A 12633-nucleotide genomic window follows, 5' to 3' on the forward strand; every position below is an offset into this window, starting at 1 on the left:
AAGTTCTTACTTAACAAATACAAGGCAACAAGAAACACACAGACTGTAATTAAGGAACTCCTTCCTTATTGCAAGCTAATCGAATTTTTACTTCTACGCACAGCATTGTGGTGAACACCACTCTGTAAACAATTTTTTCCTTCTTTCAGGTTATTTACTTGGGATAGTATCCCAGAAATGAGATTAATGGGTCAAAGGCCTGAAGGTATTACCAAGCTACATTCTACTGCATACCACTGACACCACAGTCATGATATGTCATGAAAATTTCACCTTAGCCCTGGCTACACTTACATTTTGGTAATTCATTTGCTATACAATACTAATTTTAAAATGCTAAGTAAGACAATCAACAGAAAAATGCAGTTTTCCTGTATGTTCCTTCACCAATAGCAGTAATTTCTCTGTGATTTTTCACAAGCTGTTAAACCTACTGGGACTTTTGTTGGCACCTCTACAAAATGAGAAGATTGTATTCATTTCACTATTCCCCAGGGAAGTGACAATTAAAGAGAGACTATTTCTCATACATGAGATTGGCAGCACTTTAAGACCAATAGGTTTCAGGGGCCAGGGATTTAGCTCAGTGCTTCCGCCCCCTGCCTTGCAAGCGCAAGGTCCCGAGTTCGACATCTGGTACCAAAAAAAATAAGCTTCAGCATTAGAAAGATTTCAGGGAAAGGGCATTCTCATGTACTGCTGAGGGTGTATATCTCTGAAACTAATCTGAGAGTGTCAACAAAAATTAGAAGTATACATACTCCTGGCCAGGGATTTAGCTCAGTGGTTTCACCGCCTGCTGCACAAACGCAAGGACCAGAATTCAATCCCCGGTACCAAAAAAAAAAAAAGAAGTATACATACTCCTTAACCCAGGATTTCATTTTTTAAGGTCTTCAATAAGAGAGGCAACAATAAGAAAGAATATGTTTATTAAGGATAATTTATAATGACAAACTAGAACCTCCTGAAAGTTAATCAACATGGGGAAAGAGTTGAATAAATTATAGCATATCTACACTAGAGAATGTTAAGCAAGCTTTGGAGCTATTATATTAACCTGGAGAAGCAGCCATGTATCCATGATATAATGGTATGTAAGCAAGCAACTATAGCACACTATAGTGATGACTGCAGCTCTGTGATCATCTCATTACAATTCTTTAATTTTTAAAAGTAAAACCTTAAACATGTATTAAGTATTATATTTATCACTATAGAGAAAGGTGTAGAAGATATAGCAAACTAGTAACAAGATTTCTTCAGGTGAGAGGAGGGCAAATTATTCCCTTCTTCATGTTCCTCTATACTATTTGACTTACTGATATTTTGTAAATATCTAATGATATTTTGTAAATGTAAATATATATATATATCTTATTCTAATTTGACGTCCAAACCAATATCATTCTATATTAGTTCAGAAAGAGATCACTGATCTTTGGAATGGCTAAGTTATGTTCAATACACCACACAAGTATATAATATAGTTTTGTAAGGTTTACAACAAAAATAATATTTTTTTAAAGGCTGACACAAAGGAATAAGTAGGGGGAAAAATTAACTTATGTTAAACACTTCAGCTCCAACCCTTAATTTTGCATAAATGAAACATTATATTATCCAAGTTAGTAAGCTGTGCAAAAAATTCTCATGTTGAAATGCACACTGAACTCTTCTCCCACTTGGTCCTAGATTCAGCCTAGTGGCAGCAATTAGGAAAAAATGGTTTTATGTACTCTGAGTACTCCAAGAATAAGATTCTTATTAATCTCAGTTCCTGCCCAAAAGAAAACACAAATGATTAAGAGCATTATAGTGGTCTCTTCTTCCTAAGGAAAATCTTCTCCCATCTAAGCACTAACAAGGCCTGACCCTGCTTAGCATTGAGATCAGACCAGATCGAGTGTATTCAGGGTGGTATGGCCGTAGACGTTAAGGAAAATCTTCTGATTAAAGAAACATTTTAGGAGAGTAGGCCGTTATTCTGAATTTATTCAAGCTTAACATTTTTTTGGTACTGGGGATTGAACTTAGAACCTGGTGCTCGTGAGGCAGGCGGCGGAACCACTGAGCTAAATCCCTGGCCCTCAAGCTTAACATTTTAATTCATGTATGCTACATTTCTTTTTTTTTTTTGGTACCGGGGATCGAACTTGGGACCTTGCGCTTGTGAGGCAGGCACCGGAACCACTGAGCTAAATAATCCCCGGCCCCTAATGCTACATTTCTTAAATGCGGGTTCTTATTAATTAGAAATACACAGGGCCCAGGATTTAGCTCAGTGGTTCCAGCGCCTGACTTGTAAGTGCAAGGTCCCGAGTTCAATTCCCGGTAACCAAAAAAAAGATAGAAATACACAAACTATAAAAAGAATATACTGTCAGTGTTCCCTCGGGGGTGACAGGAACATCAACATTTGTGAATAGGAACAATGTACACCTGTACTCGTCTTAGCAGGAAAGATATCAACTTAATCAGTCATTAGGTACCACAGTAAGGTACGGATTTTTAACATTATAATTACTTTTGAAATCAGCAAATGAAAAAAGTCAAACCTTAAATACTGCTCAATTAAATAATTCAAAATCTTCAAATCAGAAAAGAGTCCCGTTTTTATAAACGTACCATGCCTACAATCTTCATCAGCTTGCCCATAGTTTTTCTGCAAAATAAAAGAAGATAAAATTAAGTAGTTCAAGGGCTCCTTCTGTCTGGTTTGATTTTGGTTTTGTAGTACTGGGGATTGAACTCAGGGCCTCATGCATGCTAGGCATGTGCTCTATCACTGAGCTACACCACAAACACCACCACCCACCCACCTCCACTGCCTTTAAGAGATGTTACTGAAGAGAATCTCAGCTTTGTTTCAAAGCTGAATCATGAATGTTGTAAACTTAATAGCCACAAATATTCACAGACCAGAGCTAAACCCTGTATTCTGTGAGGATTATACAACACTCTGCAAACAAACACCACAGTGTGCTCCCCTAGTCCACTGACTCTGGCCTGCAATTGTTGCCTTCTCTCACCTCTTCCAGCCACAAGCTCCTCTCCAACCTTCTCCTCTGCAAATGGCTTGACTGAGAATCTGGAGTGGAGAAGAGAATTTCCACTGACTACTACTTCTGCTGCCCAGAACCGTCTGTTCCTTCCAGCCGTGTACAAATGAACTATCCCTGCTACTTCTAAAGTCAATCCTATCACCGTGCAGATCCTCTCCTCTGCTGGTTCAAGGATACCACTCCAACAAGCCTCCTCCATTTCTCTCACATCTTTGCTATTTCACTTTTGGTTGGCCATAGTTATAAACAAACATACTGTTATTTCTCCCAGCGAGTCAAGTCTTTCTCTTGACTTCACTCCTCCCACTATCTTTCTGGTGCCCTTATTAAGGTATTCCCATGCCTCCTCTGAGTCTCTCTTAGGCCCTTTTTAATCAAACTGCCACCCACTGTTCCAAGAAAGCTATTCTCATGGCAGTCACCAGTGACCTCCACTGCATCCAGTCAGATCCACAGTTATATTCACACATATTCATCTAGACACCGCTACTTGTCTAGTGGCAGCCCACACCGGTGAAGACTGGCTTACTTTGACATATGCCCTTTCTTTGCTCAGCTCCCAGGACACCTGACTTTCTCACTCTTCCTTTTCCTCACAGGTGCTCTTCAGGATGTTCTGCTGGTTCCTCTTCATCTCCCAACCTCTCAACATCAAAGGAGCACAAGACAAAGGCCTTTGTCCTCTATGTAGCCACCCTCATTTCCATGGTGATTTCACCCAGGCTCTAGACTCTAGTTAGTATCTGTATCCCAGAGAGTCTTTAACTAATCTCTCTCTCCCAAATGCCACACTCATATACCTGACTGCTTATTCAACATCTCCAACCAGGTAGCTAAATGACCTCTCAAACTCCATAGTTCCAAAACAGAGCCCACAAAACATAGCTGCCATCCACAGCCTTTTCATTCACCTGAAGGAAATTCCTTGAAGGAAATTCCATTCTTCTAATTGCTCAGACAAAAAATGTCAAAGTAAGTAAATATTGCAGCTGTCTCTCATTTCCTGCATTCAGTACATCAGGAAATATTATTTTTACATTTAACTTATAAATCAGAACTGGTTACTTCTCACCATCTCCACTGCTCTCATTTGGGCTGAGCTATCTCTGGCCTAGATTACCTCTATAGTTTCCAAACTAGTCCCATTGCATATACTCTTATTCCTTTATCGACTATGTTCAACACACGTTGAATTGTTCCTGTGATTCAGATGATGCCACTCTTCTGCTTGAAGTGCTGCCACAGCTCCCAACCTTGCACAGATTAAGCACTAAAGTCCTTGCACTGACCAGGCAAGGCCCACAGTCTTTGCCCTTTCTCCTCTCCCCTTTTCACACCCTCCTCCAGTCATGATGATCTGGCTGTCCCTTCAGGAAAGCAGAGATACTTCTGCCTCAGTCTCTGCACTGTTTCTTTTACCTCTACAGTTCCATGTGGCTCACCCTCTCCTTACCTCCTCCTTAACACCTTCTCAATGAAGCCTACCTTGTCAACCCTATTTAAAATTACAATCCTATTTCTGTACTCCCAACCTCTCTTGCCCTCAGCTCCTTTTTTCATGCAGTTAATCTATAGTAAACCAGCTGTAGGGAGCACTCAGGAGGCTGCAGCACGAGGATGGCCAAAAATTTGAGGCCAGCCAGCTGTGGTGGCGCATGCCTGTAATCCCAGCACTTGGGAAGCTGGGCCAGGAGGATCGCTGTGAGTTCGAGGACAGACTGAACTACAAAGGGAGACCCTGCCTCAAAAAACAAACAAACAAAATAATCACAAGTATAAAAATTTGAGGCCAGCCTGGGCTACACAGTGAGTTCAAGTCCAGCCTAAACTACATAGAGAGACCCTGTCTCAAAAACAAATACGAAAAGGGGCCGGGGATGTAGCTCAGTGGTGCCACCACCTGCCTTGCAAGCACAAGGTCCTGAGTTTAATCCCCGGTACCAAAAAAAACCCCCCAAAAAACAAGCCACCCACCCCCGCAAAAAATACATATATATCCAAAAAACCCCAAACTCCCCAGTGTTTACTTATTTGTAATGGCTATTATTTCTTATCTGTCCATTTCCCAGAAAAAAGTACCAAAAGAAGAGATCTTTCTCTTTTCTTTTCATTCATCTATGTAAGTTCCTAGAACAGTTTCAACTACACAGTACGTACTCCATAAATACTTGTTGAATGAGTAATTCAAAATACTATCCCACCTTACAATTTTCAAAGTTTAAAAACAGTTGTTTGCCATCAAACATAATCAGCAATCACCAGGCACTTCATTCATATCTCCTCAGGCCAGAATTAGCTGCTTTGTACAGGAGGAGACAGCAATAGTCCCCACTCAATGAATAGGACCATTTTATGTGATTCTGCATTGGTCTACTGACAGTGTGTACTCACCAGTTGCAAAAACGAGGCGATTCTGTAAAGACGACTCTCAATTTTGATGCGCTCTATCTCCAGTGGACACGGCCCTGTGAAGTCGGCCATGGAGTACTGGCCAAGAGAAAGGAGAGCCTCTGTGCAGTGCTTGAGGGCCATGTCATAGTCCTGCCTCTTTAGTGATTCACATGCTTGTTCACATGACTTTTCAGCTCTTCTGTCTTCCATGACTTAGGGACAAAAATCCTAAAGATGGAGAGAACAGAAGAGATTTTAAAGACTAATAATTGTACATTCTAGGTCCACTCTCATCTCAACCAGCTTTATTATCTATCTGAATTGTTTCTTTCAATTAGTCTCCTAACTAAGAAGCAGGTATTGATGCTATAAAAACTAAACCTCTGGGGCCGGGGATTTAGCTCAGTGGTTCCGGTGCCTGCCTTGCAAGCACAAAGTCCCGAGTTCAATCCCTGGTACCAAACAAAACAAAACAAAACAAAAACTAAACCTCTGTTATTATATTTTATGAATTCTTTGCTAAGAGCCAAGCCAAAATGCTCACCTTGAGCCAGTGATATATCAAATTAATAAATGATAAAATGATAAATCTGTAAATGAAATGACTTTAAACATTGCAAAGTACAAAACAAACTACATCAGATTCTCATTTTTTTTTACAAGTGCAGAAATGCTTCATATCTAAAACCTTCTATTTGAGTCTCCTAATAGCAGTCTCACAATTCTGTGACTATGAGTGCAGAAAATCAAAATCCACGCTATATAGGACATTTTTCCAACCTACTGAAAAAAATGACTAAGATGGAAGTTTGACATGTTCATTAGTTTGATTCCGCAAACAATTCCTGAGGTCAAGCCCTGTACTAGCAGCCACAAATGCAAAGATGGAGTATAAGGTCATTGCTTTCAAGAAACAACAATTCTAGCAAGGGAGATAAAACACGAGTGAACAATTACAAGAAGGACTTATTCCATCCACCCAAAGCCATGAGCTGGCCTCAAGAGGTGACCAGAAGTTCATCACACAAATGATGAGGGACCAAATGTAAGTTTTCAAAGAGAGAAGTCCAAGAGAAATCACTAAAGGGAGAAAATCTACAACTTAAACTCAAGGTGTAGGGGAGGAATAGGAGGAGCTATGAATGACCTCAAAGGCCCCAATAAGAAATGAAGGCTCTGTAGGTGATAGAAAGATTTTACATAAAGATGAAACATATCAAATCTAAGTCCTATGAAGAGCTGGTTAAAAAGGAAAGAAATAATACCCATCATCTAATAAGTCACCCACTAAACTCATTCAAGTAAGAGGCAATGACAGTACAAGCACACTTTTCCTCAGCTCTACCATTCAGATAGTAGGAGCAGAAAACCTGGGCAGAAGCCAGGTGTGATGGTGCACACATGTAATCCCAGGTAGTCAGGAGGCTGAGGCAGGATGATCAAAATTTTGGGGCCAGCCTGGGCAACTTAGCAAGACGTTGACTCAAAATAAAATTAAAGGTTAGGGATGTAGCTCAGTGGTAGAGCTACCATGTGTCAGGCTCTAGATTCAATCCCTAGTGCCACCAAAACAAAATCTTTATTATTACAGTGATTTTGCCCACTACACATAAGAACATCATTACGACATAATTACCAAGTCATGGTATAAACCAGAGTTAACTAGTGACATTTTGGGCTAGATAATTCTATTTGTAGGGAGTTGTTCTATGCACTGTAGGATATTTAACAGCATTCCTGGCTTCTATCCACTCGATTATAATAGCACATCCCCGGACTTGTGACAACCAAAATTATCTCTAAACATTAACAACTGTCTCCCTAGGAATGAAATCAGCCCTAGTTGAGAACTACTGATAAAGACAAGCATTTAATGTTTGCTTACCCAGTAAGAGCAATAGCAGACAATAAATCCAGATACCAATGGCCCTAAAATTAGCAAATCTTATCTACAAAACTCCCACATCACACCTAGACAAATATTACAATAAGAAGTAGTAAGAAATTCAAAACTGGTATTGTACAAGCTAAAGTCTTTCCTGGGCAAAGACTGCATTATGGTGACAAAGAGTACAAGCTCAGAACCAGAGGCCCTGCTTTGAAAACTTACCAATGGCTCATTCACCAGCTGTGTGGTCTGCAGCAAGTGACTTAACCTTGAGTATCTCAACTTAGCCCTAAACTGGTGAGAACTAATGCCTACCTCCTAGGGTTACTATAAGGATTAAGCAAAATAATATGTGCAAAGTGCTTAAAAGACTATCTGACACATAAGTGCTCAGTAAGTCTTACCAATTTTTATTCCCCTACATGTCCAAATTTTCAATTTGCATAAAATGGAAATCACTTTCCTTATCTCAATATACAATAATGTATTTATAGAAAATAAAACACCCTATCTAACTACTTTACCTACTTGACAGAGGAACTTATTTTCACCTATTTTTTTCCATCTACTTAAATAAGTAATGATTATGCAAGAATAGTCACTGGAGAAGTACATTCGGATACTACTGGTAAAGACTAGTTAAACCCTAAAACCGGATATGAGGAGCAATCAAAAAGACTACTATCAACATTAACCATCAAACACATTAGTCAGAGAGATCTCAATAACATTAGTATACAAGTAGAAATTAAGTGGAGATTTAGCTCAGTGGTGCTGCCACCTGCCTCTCAAGCGCAAGGTCCCGAGTTTGATCCCTGGTAAAAAAAAAAAAAACAAGTAGAAATTAATGGCAAAACTATTAACTTCAGGATCTGTGGGAAGAAATGACTTAATTTACAGAGTTAGTGGCTCTCTTCCATTAGATGTAGATGCCTACCTCAGATGTGTATGTCAAAGTTTCTACCACAATTACCTTTGTTAATTATGGCTCAATAACTAGTTTCACGAATATTTTGTTACAGCATTGGTCTCTATTCAACTGTTTTCTCTAATTTTTCAGAACAGCACGACCTTGCTATACACACACTCTCTGAAGAAAGTTAAAGTGCAGGGCCGGGGATTTAGCTCAGTGGTTCCGCCTGCCTCGAAAGTGCAAGGTCCAGAGTTCGATCCACGGTACCAAAAAAAAGAAAGTTAAAGTGCTTTCTCTAACATAAAATAACTGCCAGTCATTGTCGAAGTCAGAAAACATCTCAGGCCATGCTAAAATAGACTACAGATAATAAGCAGGGAGAGATTTAGAGCTGCTTCTATATGGAGGTCAGCTCCAAGATACACTTCACTCTGTTGCTGACACCCTTGAGTAGGATACATAGATACATCCATATCTGCAGCGGGATCCATGTGATCCTGCTGCCTAGACATGACAGCTAGATCCAAGGGCAGATACTGGACAATCTGGGTCTATAGGAGGCTGGGTCTATGGGGGGGACCACTATTACTACCCGCAAATTTCTATCCCTATAGAGAAAATTTACTTGGAGGATGTGTCTTCACTGGCAAGAAAGCTAGAATCAGAAACCAAGACTCTAATTCAAATCTATGAACTCCTCTGATCTGTTGCTGATCTATAAAAGGAGATTAATACTACCCTAGTACTCATTCCCTTTCCTGGTAATAAAAGAACACAATTTCTCTCCCCTACTCAGTCCATGTGGTTCCAGAGGAGCAAATTTCATCAGGAACACAAGGGTGGCATGTGACCAGAACTGTTCAGTCACATCTTCACAACCCCTAACACAGGGATGACTCAAGTAAGACATGTGTGACCCTGTAAGAGCCCAGGAGACAGCGAAGGTGCTTTTTTTTTTTTTTAGCTTTTGGGAATGGGACAGGTGCTCTGTCCTGTTAAATTTAAATCCAAAAACGTACAGGGGTTGAGTATACTGCAGGGATCTTTCTAACATACAGTGCCAGCAACTAAAGTCTATAAAGGAAAAGATAGAGTTTGTTTATAAGGAGAAACTGTCCTGATTACATCACTTGAGCTCTGAATTCAGATTCAGCTAGCTATGCCTAGACTTTGCAGTTAGGTAAACCAAGAAATTTCTCTGTAGCTAAAGTCAGTTTAAGATTTTTTTTAATTTCGGAAAGTCAGAACCAAGGCAGTCCTAATTTTTTTTTTTTTGGTACCAGGGATCGAACTCAGGTCCTTGGGCTTGCGAGGCAGGCGGCGGAACCACTGAGCTAAATCCCCAGGCCAAAAAAAAGTATTTGTATATGAATATACAAAGAACTTTAAAAACTCAATAATAAGAAAATGACTCAATTAAAAGTTGGGTAGAGCCGGGGATTTAGCTCAGTGGTTCCGGCGCCTGCCTCGAAAGCGCAAGGTCCCAAGTTCAATCCCCGGTATGGGAGGAAAAAAAAAAAAAAATTGGGCAATCCAGGGTACAGTGGCACACAACTGTAATCCCAGCACTATGGGAAGTTGACTCAGGATCAAAATAGAAAAATCACACATACACACAAAAAAATATCTTTGACATCAGTAGCCATCAGGGAAATGCAAATTAAAGACTTGATTAGATACCACTACCTATCTATTACAGTGGATAAATTTTAAGTATTGATAGGTTGAGGATGTAACCCAGTTGTAGGGTACTTACCTAGTATGTACAAAAGTCTAGGCTTGGTCCTCAGAATCACAAGTAATAATAATGAAATATTATTTCATTTGATAAAATCAAATGATGCATGGAACTCTCATGTATTTCCTAGCTAAAATATGAAGCAGTAAGGACACTCTGCAAACAGTCTGCGGTTTTCTTATAAAATCAAATATGTACTACAAGATATACAACCCAACAATTTTCCTTGTACCCATGACCACTATCCTAGAGAAGGAAAAATATACTCACACAAAAATGTTTATGGCCACTCTATTCATAATTGTTAGACACCAGAAAAAAATGGATAAACAACCTGTGATACCTCTCCACAATAGAAAAACTACTCAGCAGTAAAAGGGAACAACCTTGTAATACATGTAATAACCTGGATGAACCTTAAAAATATTATCCTGGGACTGGGAGTGTAGCTCAGTGTAAAGCACTTCCCCAGCATGTGCAATGCCCTGGGTTCAACTCCTAGCACCACAAAACAAAATAAACATTATTCTAAGTAAAAGAAACCAACCTCAAAAACTTACATACTGTATGATTCCATTTATATGACATTCTCAAAAAGACAAACTATAGGAATAGAGGCCAAATCAGTGGTTGCCAAAAGTCATAAATTGGGGCAACATAACTATAAAGGGATAAATGAGGGAGTTTTTTGGGGTGATAATACTGTTTGGATCTTGACTTGTGATGACGGCTGAACAAACTATACATGTGTTAAACTAATAAAACTATTCACCAAAAAAAGTCAAAGTTAGTATGTTTTAAAATAACTTTTAAGGGGCCAGAGATTTAGCTCAGTGGTGCCACCACCTGCCTCACAAGCTCAAGGTCCCGAATTCGATCCCTGGTAACAAAAAAAAAAAATTACTTTTAAAATGTGAATCTGTGTCACAAGCAGCCTGGCTTTTCAAAATTTGAAAGTAGATACAGAAGGATAAGTGTGTTGCTAATAAATGGAAAACTCATGCTTTCCTTCCTTATATGTAGGTTTTAGAGGCAAAAACGGTGCCTCAGAAAGAACATCGTCAAATAGAACAATCAGAGTTCACTGGCACAAAATGTAGGATACTTTTGAAGAATGCCATCATTAGCTAGATAACTGGCCCAGGACCAAAAGTAAATATTGGAAGAAAAATGGAATCAATAGTGTGCCACAGAGGCAGATTGGTCTAGACCAAGACATTTTCAGTGGCAGATGACAGACAAGACGACATCATTCTTGGGCCGGGGATTTAGCTCAGTAGTTTCATCACCTGCTGCACAAGTACAAGGACCCGAGTTCAATCCCCAGTACCAAAAAAAAGAAGAAGACATCATTCTTCTCCCTCTGTGAAATTGTTTGTGACAACAGAATAACCACCAGACCACCTTGAAATCAAGTCATGAAATTCACTTGTTTAAAAAGCATTTAAATTTCTTAAATTAACTTCTCTTGTTAACATAGTCATGGTTCTCCTTGATCTCAAAATATGACTCTTCTATTTGATTAGAGACAGGCTTTAAAGAAAAATGACAGTACTCAGGAGGCTAAGGTAAGAGGATCGCTGTGAGTTCAAGGCCAGCCTGGGTTACATAGTCAGTTCAAGGCCAGCCTGAACTACATAGTGAGACCCTGTCTCAAAAAATAAGAAAAATGAAGAGTGATCAAGTAGCAGAAGTCAACAGTACTATAGTAAGTAAAATTTCTTCAATCTAAATTCAGAATGATTTCTGCATCTCGTATATTTCTATTAGGACAAAAATTATTTACTTTAAAATTTAGGTGGAATAAACCAAACTTTAAAGGCTTTAGAGGACTGATGAGTTGTGCTCATTATCATCACTCTGTCCTTTGACAGAAACTACTAGACTCCCTCAAGTTTCTTTACTATTCAACTAAACAATAAAACCACAGGAAAACTTAAAAATAAGCAAAATGCATGTTTCTTACATAAATAACAAAGATTCAAAAGAGAAGGACTACTGGAAAAAAACTGGAGATCCACATTTTTTTTAAGTTAGTAATTTGCCTTTAATTTGCCTAATATAGTTTCCCTATAGTCTCAATTATTATCCTGAAACAAGACTGTTACAAGAAAGTAAATGTCTTGTAACCACAGAAAGAAAAGCCAGATTGATGAGTTACTAAAATAATCACATGACCTAATCCAATATAGTGAGGAAAGTTTATCAAAATATGCCCTTCCCAGTCCCCCCTCCCCAAGTAGCAGAAGGGCCTTGGTGACAGTGTGGCTAAAGTGTGTCATGCTTCTTCTGGGAGGAAAAAAGTTAAGCACTATTACTCTAGAGATGGCACAACGATTCTGAAATGACTATAAAATTACATTCAGGCTCATTACCAAGTAGCTGGGACATCCACAATCTGGCTTCCCACCACTTCTCAAACAAACCCCAGGTATGGTGATTCTTGACAGTACTATTCTCTGCCAGAATGTCCTTTCCTCTCCTCTCTATGGACCTACATCCTACCCAGCTTTTGATGAACCTTCAAGGCCTACTTCTCTAAAATGCTCTCCCTCCCAAAAGTAGCATTACTTCCCACAGAATTATTTGGCATCTTAGCCAGGTGTGGTGGCGCACACCAAGAATCCCAGTACTGCAG

The 12633-nt window shown here is 39.3% G+C and overlaps 1 protein-coding gene and 1 non-coding gene across 10 annotated transcripts in view; both read right to left on the minus strand.

Annotated features, from left to right (window-relative positions):
* The window catches only part of Helz (helicase with zinc finger), a 156565-nt gene that overhangs the window by 131018 nt on the left and 12914 nt on the right, over positions 1-12633 (minus strand). For 8 of the 9 annotated variants that reach the window (XM_087208594.1, XM_087208588.1, XM_087208595.1 and 5 more), the window contains 2 exons: positions 5457-5684; positions 2629-2665 (listed from right to left, as the gene is read on the minus strand). In XM_087208594.1, coding sequence (XP_087064720.1) covers positions 2629-2665; positions 5457-5666 — 247 coding nt within the window. In that variant the 5' untranslated portion in view covers positions 5667-5684. Of the gene's footprint in view, positions 1-2628; positions 2666-5456; positions 5685-7566; positions 8160-12633 lie in introns of all 9 variants that reach the window. The other variant, XM_087208592.1, reaches the window with a different exon arrangement.
* On the minus strand, positions 2732-2803 carry Trnaa-agc (transfer RNA alanine (anticodon AGC)). Its single transcript has one exon. It is a non-coding gene; the product is annotated as a tRNA-Ala (tRNA).

The sequence above is a fragment of the Heterocephalus glaber genome, unplaced genomic scaffold, assembly GCF_053883595.1.
Source record: "Heterocephalus glaber isolate CG9 unplaced genomic scaffold, H.glaber_assembly_v1.0 deba00000937, whole genome shotgun sequence".
NCBI lineage: Eukaryota > Metazoa > Chordata > Mammalia > Rodentia > Bathyergidae > Heterocephalus > Heterocephalus glaber.